We start from the raw sequence: 19,998 nt of genomic DNA, 5'->3' as shown, positions 1-19,998 counted from the left end.
ATTTTTGATCAAATATGCAGCCTCGGTTAGCATAAAGAGACTTTTTTCAAAAATATTTTAAAATCTTACCGACCCCAAACATTTGAACGCCTGTGTATATTCAATTCAATTAAATTAAATTAAATTCACATTTATTTGTAGAGCGCCTTTCACAATACATATCATTTCAAAGCAGCTTAACAGAAAAAAAAACGTGTCTACAATACCGTTTAGAGTGATCTGTTATCAGAGGTGACTGTGTCAAGTTATGTATTTCAGAAATACAAATCATGCATTAAGCTAACATTAAGCTTATTAAAGTAATGAATACATCATTTATATAGTTTAATGTTAAGAATGTTCCCCAACCGTAATCGTATAGATATTAGATAATAATAAATTCTCGCATGAGGGCTAATGCAATCGAAATAGTAAAATACAGTAAATATTTACATCATGTGTCAAGCGCTGCAGCCTCGCCTTTCCGAAGGCTACCATAAAAAAACCCAAAGAGGAACAGGACACTCTCATTCACTGTAATGTTTACGTTGTGCTACGGAGAGAAGTCAGTGAGGGGTGTCTCCTGAACCATGGGGATATCTCAGGAAGTCACAAGCTGAACCGACTTATCGTCAATCTTCTTTTGTTAAGAAACAGCACACCCAGCGTCTCCCATTATTTTATTCTCATCCACCCACTCTCTCATTCTACAAGTCAAACATTTATAAACTATTGGGCCATACGTTTTGAGAGGTCTGTGAGAAATGAGGTTTGGCTATGGTAGGGCAGAGATACAACAGATGCTGCTACTGCAACTGGATAGAAACCTTCTTCCACTTGCAATGACACTGCTACGCTAAAAAAAATAAAATAATAAACACTTGTTCTTGATTTTACACAGAATACTTCCAAAAGCTCCTAAGACTTTCCACAAAGAAATATAACAGCAGAGTTATAACAGGCTGAGACAGCAACTGCGAAGATTTTGATGCACAGAATTACAGGAAATTACAGTTTCAGATCTAAAAACAGATGTCAACATTTTGACCTTTGGCTAACTGAAGTGAAAGCTGTGAAGAAGCTAAGCTACTGCGAGAGTGTGATACTGAATAACATTTACATATCTAAAATCTGTCAAGGGGAAGTCAGAAACGGAAGAGAGATCAACAAGCAGATCTAGGTCTAAAGCTTTACCTGAAAACAAAATCAGATGACTAATTTCAAAACCAGTAGGCAGCAAACTGAAGGAAGAAGGACAGAGTTTTAGCGTAGCTGCTACGAAACCTGCACATGGCGGTATAGCAACAACTAACTCCATTGCTACGCCCTGGCATGGCACTAACTCTCTGTGGGGTTTTGTAATTGGATGTGTCTATGCACATATCCAGACTGGGGGTAAAGTTCAGCGGTCTTCATACATTTCTGCTATCACGTAGGAACCATGGCAATTAACATAGCAGGCTACGGTAATGACCTAGCCCAGCAAAGGCCTTTACACAGCAATTGACTGACACTTAAAACTACAAAAGGAGGCATGCTTCTCTGGCGTCTCACAACATCCTGAGACAGAATCATTAGATTATGTTCTCTCTATATCTGATATGCTAAATTGTGGGTCATTCAATTAGAGGGCAGATTTGCAGTTAAACTACATAACATGGGTAACTCCACAAACTTTTGACCCAGATGAAAATGTCAGGGGTAATTAGATAGGGCAATAGCATATACATTTTATTAGTTAGTCTCATTCTTGCAGTGCAACATGCCTTTGCAATCCATCCAAAGATAGTACATTTACTTTACTTGTCCCACCGGGCAGTTTCTGAATACAAGACACAGAGGACCACTATCAAATTTTGTGTTTGTTAGACCCCTGTCAGCCGGTCTACAGTGAGAAATGAAGATGGATAGCTGGGTGCGACTACACTAACTACTGAGGGCAAACACCCCCCACCCCCCCACCCCACCACACACACACACACACACACACACACACACACACACACACACACTCACACACTCAAACAATACTTTCATTTAAAGGACTAGTGAAGTTGGCTACGCCATCTGCCTTTCACACCTCTTTCCAACGATGCATGGTGGCGCCGCCAGAAGATAAATGGAGATTCATTGCTTTCTCATTGCATATGCGGGATGTTTGAAGGTATGTGCCTTTCTGCGTGATCTACAGCTCAGCTCCAGTACAAAAAGGAGTAGCAGGACCTTTGTGTAGCTACTAACATGAGTTTTTTTTATTTATCTTATCGCTAATATTGTATATTTGATTGTGCATGTTAATTTCCCCTAATTTAACATTTAGATTACCTCTGGCACCATCTAAAGCCCAAAGTATACTTTGTTTTTTATGCATACTGTGCACGTGATGTAAATTTAAACATCAGCAAAGTATGCTGGAGATAAATGGCATCTAATTATGACATTTTGATAAAAAACAAGGACAATAAATTCATTATAAATAAATTAATCCTTCACAATAAGATAACATTTAAAAATAGTTTGGGTGAATTTCATGCTGACTTAACAGTGTTAAATGTAATATTTAGATAATCTTAAAATAAAAAATCCATTTTCATACTGTACTTTCTAATTTTTGTGATGCCTAAAATCAATCTTTAAATTTAAAATGTAAAGCAATTAATTTAAAATGTACGTTTTTTTATTTTGACCAAAAAGTATTGAATTTTAACATTTTTCGGTTATTGGCCATGTGGTAACATTTATCTGCTTATTGATACCAGATAGTGCCAAAATGCAATGTTTATTGACAATTTATTGATATATTTGAGACGTTTTGCTTTCAGGAAGAAATCAACCATAGTTACCTCAAAACCAAAGGAAAAATCAAAATAAGCTTTGCTTCATTGCCAAAACAAGCCTAAATGAAACTTAACTCTACACATCTACACAAAAACACACCTGCCTGAGACAAGAACCCAAGCCTCTATTGATTGTAACTGGAGGTAATATGCGAGACAGAGATGGTACATTGCTCAATCAACCAATTCATTAACTCAGCTGAGCTTGCTTCACTGAAGTCAGACGCTGTCTATAAGTGGTGGCTTCAATTAGACCAGGAGTCATCTTCTGACCCATGCGATAAAATATGGCCCTGTGTGTGCTCTTCCTCTATCATTCTCTGTGAAAGAGAGCTCATGACTACAACTGTGGCCCGATCTCAACAGTTGAAGTGTGATTGATCTCTCCTTATCCGTCCCCCTTGCAGGCTTTTTAATTTCTCTTTCCTTTGAGAGCACATGCTCCGATCACTCTGGCTCTTCTCCAAGTCAAACCCTACAAAACACTGAGCTCTGCCTCCAGCTCATCCTGTCTAAATGTCACTCTTCTTCCATCCTTTCAGAAATCACTCCGGCCAATACACTCTGTCATGCCGGGTTCAGACTACTCAATATTTTTGTCTGTTACGATAGTCACTGTGTCAGATTATGCAATTTTGATTACTAAATTCTTGTTGTGTAGTGGCCAAGAAACATGTCAGACTACATGTTTGCTTGCCAACCAATCGTATGTGACCACAACGTATGTGATGTCATCAAGATGGCGGAACTAGGGTCTGACTTCCGGAAATAAGAGCGTAAACAACCTATCGAAGCGGAATGTTATTTAGCTTAATGCTAGTTCCAGGACTCCGTACGCCTACCATCATTTGCCAGCATTTTTTCTCTCACTCTGTCATGGTAGTCACTCGAGGGAACATATTAAGGCAGAAGTATTGTTGCCATAGCTCCACGAACCTTACCTCCATTGAATAATTCAACCAAACAGCACCAATACCATCGTCTCTCTTTTGTTTTGCCAAATTTGAAAGCTGTGTACGGAAGAGCTTCTGTGCTCCTATTGGTGACAGATGGTCACAGATGGGAGGGTCTATATTATTTGAACGCAACTGATGTTGTAGTTACGACTTGCCAACTCCCAAAACTTCCTAGGAGGACTTAAATGCACCATAAAATAAAAACACCTATTGACAAAATGTCCTGTTGTGGCTGTTTAGGACAAAAGCACAATTTTGAAAGACCATCAATGTTCAAAGATGTTTATTGGGTCCAAATGTTGTAGTTACGATATTAGCAGGAGGGGCTGACAGGGCTATGTGAACCAGCTAATCCTTGACCCCGTGGGTGTGACAGGTGTGTGACGGGGTATCTGTAAAGAAAGAAGTGTGTTGTGAGTATTCAATACTCACTGTGGCTGACGGATTGCAGTTGGACAGTTTTCGAGATCTTCTCCTCATAATTAGGAGTGCAGGACTTCCTGCTGACCTTGGACTTAAAGAGTGTGTTTACGAGCGTCGACTTCCCCAGACCGCTCTGACCTGTCAATGAGAAAAAGAATAGATTTAATGACTTTTGTTTGTAAACTGCAGTAAAGTACAATTAACTGCATATGTAGCAGACCCTAAGCACGTTTATTTGCAGGACGACCTTTGCTTAGCATTAGCAGGGGGGATAAAACTTTATTATTGCACACAGATAAGATGGCACACATAAAATTGAGGTCATAAAATATCACATGACCAGGCAGCGCAGGCCTCCAGGGTTTACATAAGCCCTTGATACGGCAAATCATCAGTGATGTAATAAGACCAGGTCAAGCCACGGCAAAGTGCTTTAGTGTCTTATCTGGTGGGTGTCCAAACACACTGACAACACCACACCGTTGGGAGCTTTGGGAAGCTTTTTCACTTAATGACTCTTTCACACTAGTCCTCACGGAGATCAGATCAGAGGGAGGAAGCTATTACCAGAGAGTGAGCCTTATCAAGGCCATCTCAATTCACTCAAATAAGGGTAAATCTATGGGGCCACCTTCATTGCCTCAAAGGACATGTGCTGTGTTAATGTGAGCTGCTTTGTATTGAGTGCTGATGATGAGCAGTGTGTGTGTTCTGTCTCGCTCAGAGGGCCCCTCAGGCCCACCAGTCAGCTTCCCTTTCACAGGGCAGGGGTGGAGAATGTGCTAAACGCTCTCGCCGCTCCGTTTGCACCTGTTGAGAGGCCTGGCCGCCTCGGGAAGCTGTCAATGGATGAAACGATTTGACAGAGATAGACGACAGAGCCGGGAAGATCTGGCCCCTCCATCATTGCCCACCTCAACAGAGGCTTTGATGGATTTACGCCATGGCCTCTTACCATGGGAGGCAGTTGACATCAAATTTATGAGGAACTGACAACCCACGTTGTGTGTCCTCCTGGGCCTCTTTGATTTAACAGTTCAGACAGTGGCTGAGCAAAGAAGGGCTTCCTGAAGCTTTCAGTGTAGTCACACATACTGTACCTGCTCAATAGGGATGGGAAAATTTTGTTCTTTAACGATAGCATTAACAATTATTTTTGGATGAAATATTAAGAAATATTTGGAAAAAAGAAATGCAATTCCATTGCTAGATGGTCATGGTTGCTAGATGATTTTTGTATTAATATAATTAATAAATGCAAAACAATTATTCCATTGCAAAATATTGACTTTTCAATCTTTCTAAAAGAACCACCTCATAAAACGTGTTCATTTGGCAAATCAAACTGCACTGGTCATGCTTTATGTTTTGTATTGTATTGTAAACATCATTTGGTTCAGGTATTTGCAAAAAATGAAATCGGTACAAGTACTGATGATCTTATAAATGACCCTGTGCTGAGATAATGTGAAAAGAATAAAGGCTAGACCCAGTCAGGTGCTTGTCTGAGTCATGCATTGACACATTCACCCAGAAATGCTGAGTTGTAAGAATTTGTCATTTACCACAACCACAAGAAACTTCAACAAATGCAAGTAGTAATTTTACCACTGTCATATGTGTTAAACTCCGATTGATTTCTCAAAAGCATTTCAAATGGTGAAAAACACATCTCCCCTGAGACACTTTGAATAGCAGTTTACAAAGCTTTTCCTTTGAACACAATATCTACAAAGCCCCATCGACTTGCGGGCGACAACAAAGCTGAATGTATTGACTGCATCGAAAATGTCAGAATATGCTAAACTTGTATTTGGGAGCAGACTGCTACTTGACTTATGGGAAACTGGGAGACTCGCAGTAGTTTAAGCCCAGAGGCTACTAAAGGGTCCTGACCTATACAACCGAGGACAAACTACACAGACCAACCGACTCCAAGTGCTACCATATGTGTGTGCGACTCTCGGATAAGAGCACCCCAGGGCAGGAAAATGTGGACAGATGAGCGTAGCGGACCAAACTCATCCTGTAGAGTTTCCTCCATCCTTGCAATTTCATCCTGTTGTGTATATCTTGCTTTCGCACAATTCCTCCTCTTCCTGTATTTTGTCAAGTTTGCATTCGCTGTCATGTCATGTTAGCTAATACATGCTAGTGTTCCCAAACACACCCTTGTCAGAACCCCTGCCCTTATAATTTACAATGTATTGCCAAGGCAACTGCAAAATACACAAACCGAAAACTACACGAACCATTAAACTGATTCAAATACAAACATTCCCTGTTCAAAATAAAAGTCTTTTGCACTAAATAAAAGGTCAATGATTTGTCAATAGTTGTACATTGTGTCGAGAGTGAGTCAAACAGCTCTTTCTTCTTCCCTCTTTTACTGCCACTGTTTCCACACCTGTCTCTGCCAGGAAAGGGAGAGGTTCACCTTTGATGTATGTCCAGAGTAGCACGTATCAGGCATGGAGAGCACCACCATACTTACTACAATAGCAATGCTGTAACTACCACAGTTCACTGAGGCAAGGAGGAAACTCATACAGGCCATAAACCAGCATTTGGGGAAGTGAGCACTGAACCAGAGCTGTTTTGCTCTGTAGAATTCATCGCAAAAATGATATGCTTTAACATGCCTTTGATCTGCTCCCTACTGAACAGGTTTCAAGCTGAAAAGCATCCAAGTGGCCAAAATGTGTACAGGTGAAGACTGTTATTGTCATATCTCCTCCTTATATCATTCCCACACATTTGAGAGAATATACAGCATCATATTTAAAGCTGAAATGTATTTATGGAGTGTTTCAATGGGTGTTTCTTCAAAATTTTGACCTTTTTCATCCTTTTCTTTTTGTTAAACATATTAAAACTGATGTTTTGTATAGATTTATTGTTTTATTTGTTCCAGACTCACATTCAGTCTTAAAATTTGAAAACCAATCATACAAATATTATTACGTTTAACTGATAATTAAAGAAAATGTGAAGTAAACATAAACCAATGCAATATTTGTGTGAATGTATTCTTATTGTACATAATTTCCAATAGAGCTGTAATTTTCGCAAAATTATACAAAAGTGTGAAACTATTATATGATAGTATGTATTTAGGATACATAAAAAACGAAACGAAAACAATAAGTCCTTTTTTTCAAAAGAAATTTTTTTTTATTTCCACTGCTGTCATTTTGTCTGAATGCTATAAATGCGTTTAAGAAAACTTGGCTGTCTATGCAGTAGAAAGGCATTTGTTTCAAAAAAATCTGTGCTGACTGCCTAGGTAAAAGGGTTGTGATGTTCCCTTTTGCCAAAAAGGTAGGGGAACTTCAACACCCATAATGCATTGGGCTCAATCCAACTGTCTGTAAGCAGGGATACAAAATTGTGTAACTACGATCTGTAGTTTTATCAAAAGCCCTGAAGCTGACAAAAGTCAGAAGTATAAGTAAATGGTGGAAATGAGACTGTTGTATGAATTTTCATTACTTACAGAAAAAAAGAAGACCAATTCTCCTGGGATGGGGCTACCGGAGTGTCCGAAAAATGACAGATGGAAACAGGGCTGCAGGACGGTTCTGGAAAAACAGTTTGTAACGCTAGTGGCGAGGGCAGTGGTGCAAAAACGACACATTTCAGCTTTAATTTGTTTTGCTGACACCGTTGTGGAACAGCGGCTGATACTGTGTTTCTCCATGAGACTTGCAGCCTTTGAAGGATTTGGCAAAATGTCCTTTCTATTAACACTATGGAAGAACCACCGAGGGGAATGAAAGCAAAAGCAAGGGAGTGTGGAAATCCTGGCAGCTTGGTTAAAAAAAAATAGGGAGAGAAAAAAGTAGAAAAGAAGAATGGTTCTCACTGGAGAGCTGGATGGCCTTGAATTTGTGATGCTGAGGCCATCATAAATCCCCTTGGCTGGCCCAGTTGGGGAACACTCTGAGCCACATTTGGTTCCAGCCTGGCCCTGCCTCCCAGCCCACAGACAACACAACAATAGCCCTTGCCATTTAATTAGGTAAGGCCCACACTCAGCCAACACAATACCCCCCCCCCCCCCCCCCCTCTCTAGAAACACAGGGGGATTTGGGAGGCTCTAGCACTGTGATTGGTTAGGCTTGAATAAAGGTGGCCATTTTGAATCAGGCAGATGTCCAGTAACTGCCCAAGACAGTTAATACCAGCAAGCTCTGCTGGGTCGGCAGAGTACAGCCTTAGTAGGTAACCTGGCATAAAATATGTGACTATTCAGAAGACTTAAGCAGTTCAGAGGGCCCTTCCTGGACAAAACCAGTGTATTCTCGTGAATTTCATTCAAAGATTTTTATTTTGGTTCTTTGTTTGTAATTAGGGTTGACTACATTAAATATTCACAATAAAGAAGATATAGACGGTTTAATAGCTTCTCTGATTTGAAGATTTGTAGTAACATTTATGGTAAGTTTGATTCATCTGATTCAACGTAAAAAAAAAAATCTAAAGAAAAAAGAATGAATAATTTTTCATAATATATTTGAGAAAAATAATAAATACACAACCATTCAAAAGATTGGGATCAGCAAGGTGTTTTTTTTTTGGTTTGCGCAAGGTTTGTGAAAAAAGTGCCTTTCAAGGCTGCATTTATTTGATTAAAATACAGTACAATCAGAAATATTATTCTAATTTAAAATAACTATTTTCTATTTTAATATATTTTATGTATAGATGTATAGTGATAGCAAAGCTGAATTTCCAGCATCATTACTCCAGTCTTCAGTGTCATATGAACCTTCAGAAATCATTATAATATGATGAATTGCTGCTTAAGAAACACTTAGAAGTTTTTTTGTAATATAATATCTTGTACAATGTAACTTTTGGTCAGTTTAATGCATCACTGCAAAATAAAAGTTAAATAAATAAATAGACTGACCTCAAACATAAACAATCTTTTTAAAATGATGGTTAGTCTTTTTTGGAAAAAAAAAACCCTTTCATTGCAGAGCTAATACATAAATATTGAACTGTATATTGAATATTGTGAAAAGGCTGAAAAATATTGCCATATAATTTGGCACAACCTATTTAAAACATGTATAGTGTTTGTTTTTAATAAAATAAGCCACCTTTAATAAATAAACATATTTAACAACTGCATAATAAATTGTGTGCCAAATGTCAATATGCTATACACTATGCACTTATATATGCTCTATGCACTCAACCATCTGTAAGGCTTAAAATAATATTTTGTCATGATATAATAAGTGAACCATCCAGATATTTAAAGTTCACTTTTTCTTCTTGGAATTATCAGTGTGAAGAACACACTACTTTAATTCATCCTTGATAGTAGCTTGTCTTTTGAAACACACGTTAATAATGTCACTCTGTCCACATATTTCCATTTACGGAACATCCGTCGTCTTCGTCCATTCCTTACACCCAATACCACAGCCATTCTTGTACATGCTCTAGTTACTTCAAACATTGATTTCTGTAACTCTCTCCTATTTGGGCTACCTCTCAAACTTCTCCATAAACTTCAGTTGGTCCAGGACTCAGACGCCCGCATAATTACTAGAAACCTGGAGAGCACATCTCTCCTGTTCTTTATCAGTTACACTGGCTTCCTGTTAAATATCACGTAGAGTACAAGATTTTAAAGCTCTGCACAATCTTGCATCCTTGCATGTCTCTTGACTTAATAAAAATACTTAATGAAACTTAATGAAAAATAAAATGCATTATGATTATTATCACTCACACTATTCATACGACAAATGTGTGAAAATGAATAGTGCATAAGTACGCAAATTTGTGATGCACCTATAGTCTCTGAAAAGAGCTCAGTTTAAACCTTTCCCCTAACAGCCAATGACACCATTTCCCTGTTATAGACTGAACTATATAGTCTGAACGGTCTTGCCCCCTTCAGTCCCTCTAAACCATACTCTACGATTTTATACAGAGCTTTTTACCTTATTTGATGCCTCAAGTCTGTTCTATTTTCATTTCAGTCTTGGCTAAAACCCCCATTTCAACAGTTCACACTTTGAGCAAAGAAAAAAAACAGAGGTGTGAAGTTATTTAGGCCCAGCAGTTATACATGCCGTTGGAAATTGAAAGTTTCAATGTATGGTTAAGAAATCGGCTCTTTTTTTTTTTTTTAAGGGCCTGATATTCTTCTGGTCAAATACAAACTGGACATATCCTGATTTTTTTCCCCAACTAAATCAGACCAATGTTCCACTTACCAACCACCATGATATTAAATTCAAAGCCAGCCTTCATGGTTTTGCGTCTCATCTGGTCCAAGACTGCCTCAATGCCGACATATCCGAATAGATCTCTGCCCTTGATAATGCCTTGTGTGTCAGAATCAGTGAGGCATGGCAGAGGACGTTCTATCTCTACCACTCTCTCCTCCACCTCCCTCTCCTCCATGACCTCCTTCTCCTCCTCCATCCGGACAGGTGGCTCCAGATCCAGGCCCTGCTCCTGTCCTGTTTCTACCAAGAGAAAGAGAGAGAGAGACACCCAAAAGTTAGCATACAGGAACCTCAGATGTTTCTTAAAAAAAAGTCTAATTAAAGCTCAGTCACCAATTGAGTCCTTGCAGATTGTGTCTGAGACACTTTAGTGATGTAATGTCTCATAGACTGTGGGTTATCAGTCTGATGTGCATTGCGGGCACCTAAATATAACAAATAGGACACTATACGGCACTTTGGTAATGAGCAAGGCATTAAATGAATCAAATTTAAATGTGTTGAAATCATTTATCATGAATCAAGTTTAAAAATATTTTTTTATGTGTAAATACCAAACATTTATTTTTATTTCAGTTTTTTTTTTTTTTTTTTACTTCAACTTACTTCAGTTAGTTGCCAAAATAACATTTATAATTTTCGTTTACGTTTAAGTTGTTGTCATATTTATATTTTATTTTATTTGAGCCTTATTTCAATTAACGGAAATTATTTTTTAATAGTTTTAGGTTTTAGTTAATGATAACAGTATACATTATACAAATTAATTTAATTTATTTATTTATTGGGGCCAAAATGTTGGCAGGAAATTAGAAATCTGAACTATTTGGGAAGTAGAAAAACCCCTGGACCAGGTTAGGTTATTTTCCTTTAAGCATTTTTACATTAAGATTCTGTTGTGCACACATTTACCCAACGCCCACGTTTCCTGACATTATGTGCATAGCTTAACGCACAATTCACCGCTGCAATTAATTTGAGGAAAAGATGTTCATTTTTTGCCAGGTTTGTTTATGAGCTAGAGAGCTGTGCGCTGTGAGCATGCAGGTGAAAATTAATGCACATTTTGACTGACAGGAGGCAAATGTAGGTGAGGCACATGTCGATTCAGACGGGAATTTGAAATAAGGCAGCGGTAGGCAATAGATAAGCAAAAGATGCTATTCACACCAAGTGCTAGCAATAGATGCTATTCACAATAAGTGCTAGCAATAGATCCTATTCACACTAAGTGCTAGCAATAGATGCTATTCACACTAAGTGCTAGCAATAGATGCTATTCACACTAAGTGCAAATAGCAATAGATGGTATTCACACAGTGCAAATAGCAATAGATTATTACACAAAGTGCAAGTAGCAGCATTTCTTAGCAATCTCTTATTTACACTTATGTAAAAATAAAATTGTATTTGCAATAAGTGTAAAAAGTAGTTAGAGGATATTTATACTTATAAATAGTGGAAGATACTATTTAGACCTCAGTGTTGTTGTAGCCTACATTTAATGGTATGCAATAATAACAAATGGTTATATTTATTAAAATTATTAAATGGATGGGCCTTATTAGGGCAACAAAGCCCTCCCTAAACCTACCCCTAACCCTAACTGATAAACACACGTTAGACACTTTATTTCTATTTTTTTTTTATATTTTCTTCATTTTTATTGAAAATAAATGCCTTTCCGATCTGATAAGAGATGGGAAACGGGAGTAGAGTGAATTCGACAAAAGGCGTCAGATTTGCGTCAGAACTTTCTGCCTTACCCCTACACTATTGCTGCTGTAAACATTCAAGTGTCTTCCGTAATTTTGTCTGGCCCAACCAGACGTCAGTAGGTGGAGTTAGTATAAATAGCATTTGCCAACAAGGCGGGCTATTTGCACTTATTGTAAATAGACACTGAAATAATGAGGATGAAGAATTGAGAATTGTCCATAATCGTGCTTCCATCCTGGGCTGAAATAAGGCCTTAGATTCATTTGTTAACTTTTAATATTATGGGTCAAGAAGGGGTTAATTTTATCTTAAGGTTTACTCAAGATTCACAGAATGGAAATGAATATGGAAAGTACCCTCAATGTGCATTGAACTTTATGCAGCATAGTGTCAGCAGCGAAAAAAACAGAACAGAAATGGCTTTGCTGCCTGCGCATCAGTTTGTTTAGCTCAATTGAGTTCACTTGCGAGAGCGGCCAACACAGAGACAGCAGTTCACACGGCACTAGTTAACCACTGAGGCACGGACACCTGTCAGCTGGCTCGGACGGAGGATGCTCCATCTGACTGGTGGATAGTGTTACAGGACTAATGTTTGTCTTATCCCTGTATACTGTCGTTTGTACTATTGCCATCTTGAGACAGCTCCGCTTTATAAGAGGATTGAAAACAACCCCCCCTGATAACCTCTGAAGTTGTCTTGTTGGAGAAAACAGTCACATTGTTCAAAACAAAGTCAAAATCACATTACCTTCACAAGTACACAACACTAGCTGCTCAGCATTGAACAAAATCCAGGATTTAAGAATCAGCTCACTCTCATTAGAATTGAATGTGACATTTTACATTTGATTAAAAAAAAAAAGATTTGAAAAAATAATACATTGATGTATCTGGATTTAATTTAAAGCGGCAGTCTGCAGTTTTTCCTCTTTGTCGCCATCTCTATTCGAAATCTGCAATTGCAGTTATTCGCGTAATTATCAACTTTACGTGAGTTGTACTTCGACACAGCACAGCGCGGATGAACACAATGTTTGAGGAGACTGTGAGGCTGTCAGTCATCGTGCAGGTGTGGATACTGGCATTCAGAATCACAGATTATTCTTTTTGGAAGTATGACCAGGAAAATGTCATCTGAACTAGTAAGTAACATCCACTTTTGTTCTGGTTCTGACATTGCAGTAAATCGCGCTGATTAAATCTAACAATCGCTTATCATGCAGTGCAAATTATACTTTGTTCTCAAATTGTTAATGTTAACAACGTCAGCATTGCGTGACTACATGTAATGTCCTTCCGATATGTAACGTTATCCTTGTTTTCGCATGGGTCCGGTTGCAGTCTCTTTTTTCTGTAACCACTCCGAAGTCCGAACGAAGTCTTTTGCATTTTACAGCGGGTGAATCTGTTGTCACTGGTGATTGTCATTTAAACTTTCTGGATCCGCCATCAAATTGATAAATTTAATTATATCAAGTGCTGTGAGAAAAGGCTATAAATCTCCACCTCCAACATCCTCACACGCAATATAGCCGAGACTCCTTCTTTATGTGTACAGATGTGACGTAATGACACAAAGACAAGCTCGAATCTCCCGCGGAAATCCACCAGTACCACTGAAATTAAAAACATTATTACAAGCTTACCGCTTTGAATCGAGCTAAGGCAAGCAGAGAGTTTTGAGCACTGGCTGGTTATGTATTTTCTCAAATATGTATTTTGGATAATTTTGAACCCAAAAAAAGCTACGGACTGCAGCTTTAATATTTAATTCATCCTTAAATTAAAAGGGTTATTTCACCCAAAAATGAAAATTATGTCATTAATGACTCACCCTCATGTCGTTCCAAGCCCCTAAGACCTCCGTTCATCTTCGAAACACAGTTTCAAGATATTTTAGATTTAGTCCGAGAGCTTTCTATCCCACCATTGAAAATGTATGTACGGTATACTGTCCTTGTCCAGAAAGGAAATAAAGACATCATCAAAATAGTCCATGTGACATCAGTGGGTTAGTTAGAATTTTTGAAGCATCGAAAATACATTTTGGTCCAAAAATAACAAAAACTACGACTTTATTCAGCATTGTATTCTCTTCCGGTTCTGTTGTCAATCCGCGTTCAGTGACGCTGATGACGTAAGACGCTGCAGACGTGTAATCTGGTGCGCCCGAGCTTCGTTTACAGTCTGAGGGAGTAGAAAGAAAACAATCTTCGCAAACATGTCTAAGGATTTCGACACAGAGGAAGACTTGCATTTTTTTGCCCAGCCATATTTATTTGAACCCGAATACACGGACGCACCAGAACACGTCTGCAGCGTCTTACATCATCAGCATCACTGAACGCAGATTGGCAACAGAACCGGAAGAGAATACAATGCTGAATAAAGTCGTAGTTTTTGTTATTTTTGGACCAAAATGTATTTTCGGTGCTTCAAAACATTCTAACTAACCCACTGGTGTCACATGGACTACTTTGATGATGTCTGTATTTCCTTTCTGGACAAGGACAGTATACCGTACATACATTTTCAATGGAGGGACAGTCACAGAAATCTCTCGGACTAAATCTAAAATATCTTAAACTGTGTTCCGAAGATGAACGGAGGTCTTACGGGCTTGGAACGACAAGAGGGTGAGTCATTAATGACATCATTTTCATTTTTGGGTGAACTAACCCTTTAAATTCTGTAAATGTAAATGTAAACAAAACTTGGACACCTTGAACTTGGAAAACAGCACAAGAATATCCTACAGTTGCGCTCAAGCTTGTGGGAATGAAGAGTATTACACGTAATCTTATGACAAGCTGAATAATATAAGAACTGACCATCTCAAACATGAGAAGACGAGTTTTATTACCTTGCAAAGACCACAGCTGCTTTCACACCCATATACAAAGTGTGCATGTGTGTGTTAAAATCAGCTCATTTGTGTATGAAAATATGGAAATGTAAAATGATCCCCAGGAAATGCCAAGTCTACTATCCTTTATCATGCATTGCTAATAGCAGTGAGTGTGAACTGCACCCAACATGACATCACAGATACTCTGATTGCTTCATATACATGAGTGTGTCACATTAACAGGTCAACAAAATGCCATTAACACAAGTATGCCAAAACACTATCACACTAGGATTATCTTAAAGGGATAGTTCACCCAAAATTGACTCACTCTCATATTGATCATTTCAATAATGTTTCAGTTGTTTTTGCCCATACAATGAAAAGCATGGAGTCCTAAAAAAAACACGTCGAAGCCCTTTGACTTTAACTGTATGGAGAAACAAAAACAATGCTGATCATTTTTGGGTGAGCAACCATTTTAAGACAAGCTACACCATGGTTTTACAACTAATATTATATGATACATGCATTTTCTGTAAAGCTGCTTTGAAACGATGTGTATTGTGAAAAGCACTATACAAATAAATGTGAATTGAATTGAATATGATCATCCACCTCAGGCAAAAATTAATACTATGTTGAGTTTCTTGGCATCAGTATCTCTTAGAAGACGAACATTGTGAAAGTGTTGAAGTGTTGTTGCCAGAGGCTGCAAATGTGCTCACCTCAATATGGCTTTCTCATGACAACTTAAAAAACTTTCTCATGCTGTGGCCTTGGCCAGGTCACAACCCTGATTCTTGCTGAATCACACTGTCAATTATATCAGCTTAAGATCTGAAAAATCATACGTCACATGCAGCAGATGATAAATGTTCATGTCAGTGAGTCAAGAACTATGTGTAGTAAATCAGCATGCAGCACGTGCTGCGATTGATCAGCCGAGAACTGTCGTGAACTGAGGAGCCCGTCTGCTGGTCCAGAAGACTTAATCGGCTATAAATATACTGTACGTCCTCCAGCCACCAAAATGGAACTAATCCTGGGCTTCTTATTGCCTCATTCTAAGTCTTCACATCCAAGCGATTCATCCAGCACCTGATGATCTATGCAAGACTTGAGGCAAAGCAATTGAATTTCTGGTTTTGAACTTAGCGTAATTTTAAAAGTATATATTGTCATTACTGAACGCATAAAGTTTGAAGTAAGACTTTTGTGAGAAGCACGACTTGTGCAGCAAGGAGAAGAGACAACCAGACTGTGGACTGACAGATTTATTTATTTGATGCAGTCTGAAAACTGCCTGCACACTAATAGAAGCTGACAAATAGAGCCTTGCTCAGAGATTGAGAGGGCAGACACACTGTCTTCCAAAGGCTTGAGAAAAGCAAACAGAGAGAAAAAGGGCTAGGAACGAAGTTGAAACTTTTTAATAAAAGCCTTGCATATTGTGTCCAAATAAAAGCCGGTCTGTCCCCGGGTTTGCTCAGTGTCTGTTCTTGCTCTTTAATAAAACTGTTCACAGACGTGGCCCATCTTCACTTGACATGACCAAGAAAACACAAATCTTTCTTACTTAATACAAAAAAAGCATCTCAGATATGGTATAAAAGTGTTTTTTGTATTTATCCCACGAAAACGCCATCATTGAGACTTGAGTACTCCCTCACTGACACCATAAATTTGTTCATTTTAACTCAGACATCAATGAAATAAAAAAGTGAGATATTTGTTTGATTGGCTGAGACCTGGGCAAGTACATATTGATAGTTCAAACTAAACTTCAGAGTTTTACAAACTGCATTCAAAGCTTTTGAAATATTTTTTATATCATTTATATAGCGCTTTTAACAATGGATTGTTTCAAAGCAGCTTTACAGAGATAAACATATAATTTAAGGTAACAGAGATTGTTTTGGTTTTATAGCGGTTCTTGAATAATGTTATTTCCAGCTAAAGTTAATTTTGAATGATTCACCTCCGTCGAAATGATCAGACTTTAAACGCGAACCTGTGATTAACTCTGGCGGCGTTCACATGCTCATTCAGAATTGATTCTAGTTATGTGCTTTTGAAAATATGTGCGCAGGTTTGTAATTCCATACAACCCATGCCTAAACAAACTACTTGTCTTGCCTATAAATTTTGATACAGAATTTTGTTTTATTTTGTTTTATTTTATCACTTCGGGGTACGCGAACCGAAATGTCAAGATAATAAGATAATCTACAACTAAATGTGTGGTGAAAACACACCAATGCCCAATGAACAGACCAATGGCAGGAAACTGGCAAACACACACACACACACTCCTAATGTGTCACATACGTTTTCCCTTGAGCATCACAAAGACCCACAGAGCCATAAAAGAAAGAATGCAGAGCATCCATTTTACACTTAATGATGTTCAGTTTGGTTGTGCTAAATGCTAAATGCTAACATCTGATCTACAGCTCAAGAAAATGAATGTTGTATGCCATTTTTGCCTCATAACCTCTTCCCATATGGAAATTATTATCATATAAATTTAAATGGTCTTAAACCACAGCAATATCTCTGAGAAATACACTGTATTTGGCAGCGAATGAAAAGGAGAGAAAAAGAGAATGATCAAATAGCGCATGTCAATATGAAGCATTGATAATGGCTATAAAAGTTTCCAAGGCCTGTGTTGTCTTTTATGTGGCTCTGTACAAATTTTACACAGTTTTGCTTAATTTAGCTGAGTCTAAGTAAAGGACACATTTAAAATTAATCAATCCCAGGACCATGTAAAAAACATCTTATCCATGCTAGTCAACAATACCACAAAAAATACCTTACATCTGAACCTCATCATGGAACCATTTTGGACTCCTAGGCTCTCTATGCCAACTTCCTGTTTATTTTGTCGCAAATTACTAAAACTTCAAAAGTTTACTTCTAAAATGTTGCACACAAGAGGAAATGACTCAAACGGTTTCATATGAAAGAGCAAGTATTTCATTATACTTGCTGGAAATGGCAAACACGCCTGTTGCATCTTGAAAAGGGGTCACCAATAACCATAACCAAGCTTCAAACATCAGAATGTGTCAACCCTCAGTTCCTTCCTGCCTGAATATATATCTAATTACAAAAATAGAGCAAAACTACCCAACTTTGAGGACATAATTTTTTTAAAGTGTCTTCTCGAGCAGCCATGAGACTCTCCCCTCCCCCTTTTGGCACAGTTGAAGTGCTCCATTGCTCTTGCTTCCATTGTTATCAGAAGGGCAGTGAAGCTGAGACACACGAAAAGCCCATAGGATAAAAAATATTCTTACCTTCTCTCATTCACAAAGCTCTGTCCACACCACTCTCCCAACTGAAGACCCAGCGGCCCACACCAGGCAGTCCGCAACTGTGATGTACCACAAGACTTGTCCCTAAACTTTTGCTTTGTGCTCTGTGTAACTGCCCATGCACTTCTCCCCCTCTCTCTGTGTCTCTCTCCCTCACTACGGAGAAAGAGTGCAGGGGTAACGGCTAAAGCTGCTCACACTCATTCACATGCAGATCGCCAAGAAGCTTCCACTAATCCAAAAGAGGACTTCTCCCATCCACCCCTCCTCCTCCTCCCACTGCCTCTCTCAAACTCATTTGCACACGAGTGGAGCTGCTGTCAGTCGGCCGGCCCAGGCTCCCCTGCTGACCACACAATGAGGAAAATACGTAATTGACCCATAAAATCAATTAGGAGAAATTTCAGTGCTTCTTTGAGTTGGCATCCACAGACTCGCTCAACTCAGAGAAAAAGAAAAGCAAATCGAGGTTACTCGTTCAGTGCAAATTTCTGTGCTGGTAATAAGTGCCTCCTGTGCTGTCATGCTGGGCTGTTTGGCTGTGGATTGCAGTTAAAAGACATGGTAATGGTCAATCAGATGTGAGTGGTTTTTATGCTGACAAAGAGCTTGTATTTTACCATTTACAGAAACGCAGCATTGGAGTTTAAGTGCATGGATACATATTATCAGTGCACAGAAAGCGTGATATTACTGGATAATAATATCGGTACGTTTTTATTTGAACAGTTATAATTTTAGCTGTTCTGTAAGTCTAGCCTATACCTTCAAAACTGCCCATCAAAACTAGACCGGCTTTGAAGAAAAGCATTTGCTCAAGAAAGCAAAGCGTGATTTTAAAGGGACAGTTCACTCAAAGATGAAAATCATCAATTACTCACTCTTGTGTTGTCTTGTTTTTATGCGTGGAACACAAAAGGAGACATTTAATAAAACAAAACATATATATATATATATATATAAAATAATTAATAACACAATTCATGCACTATATTGAAGTCTTCTGAAGCCATACTCTTATGATGACAAGACTGCCATTTAAGCTGTAATTCATTTGACATTCATTCATTCAGCCAGTTGGCTGTTAACCGCTATGACCTGACCATTGAGTCAGTGGGATGAACTTGTGTTTTAAATCATCCAATGAATGAATCATTTAAGCCAAATGTGAACTGGAGCAAACGATTCACTGAAAAAGAATGATGTTTATTAATACTTCTCTCATCTAGGCCATACGCCAAGATTTTCAGTGAATAACTTACATTTTGGTCTTTCCCCACACAATTATCGTATAGCTTGAAATGTAGTGCTTGGACAATTTTATGATTTTTTTTTTTTTTTTTTTACATTTTGTAGCTTGTCAACCCCAGTCCCCATTCACTTTCACTGTACTTCAAAAATTCATCTTTGGGTTCTAAGGAGGAACAAATGTGGTACAGGTTTTGAATGGCATGCGGGTGAGTAAATAATGACATAATGCAGTGCTTGGACACATTTTTAAACACTTTTATGGTGCTTTTTGTCATTTTGTAGCTTGACAATCCCAGTCAATCACACTCATTGTACTGAAAAAAGTGGCCAGAATATTCTTCCAAAATTCATCTTCCTGTTTTAGGGAAGAAATTCACACAGGTTTGGAACGGCATGCGAGTT

The 19,998-nt window shown here is 38.3% G+C and overlaps 1 protein-coding gene across 7 annotated transcripts in view; it reads right to left on the bottom strand.

Annotated features, from left to right (window-relative positions):
* septin12 (septin 12) overlaps positions 1 to 19,998 on the bottom strand; it is a 68,167-nt gene that overhangs the window by 7,995 nt on the left and 40,174 nt on the right. For 3 of the 7 annotated variants that reach the window (XM_056244941.1, XM_056244947.1, XM_056244946.1), the window contains 2 exons: positions 10,435 to 10,689; positions 4,205 to 4,333 (listed from right to left, as the gene is read on the bottom strand). In XM_056244941.1, the coding sequence (XP_056100916.1) occupies positions 4,205 to 4,333; positions 10,435 to 10,689 (384 nt within the window). Of the gene's footprint in view, positions 1 to 4,204; positions 4,334 to 10,434; positions 10,690 to 18,327; positions 18,544 to 19,998 lie in introns of those variants that run through there. The other 4 variants (XM_056244942.1, XM_056244948.1, XM_056244945.1 and 1 more) reach the window with 3 other exon arrangements.

This window comes from Rhinichthys klamathensis, unplaced genomic scaffold, assembly GCF_029890125.1.
Source record: "Rhinichthys klamathensis goyatoka isolate OS25496 unplaced genomic scaffold, OSU_Roscu_1.1 h1tg001175l_1, whole genome shotgun sequence".
Lineage (NCBI taxonomy): Eukaryota > Metazoa > Chordata > Actinopteri > Cypriniformes > Leuciscidae > Rhinichthys > Rhinichthys klamathensis.
This window is presented reverse-complemented; position numbering and strand designations above follow the sequence as displayed.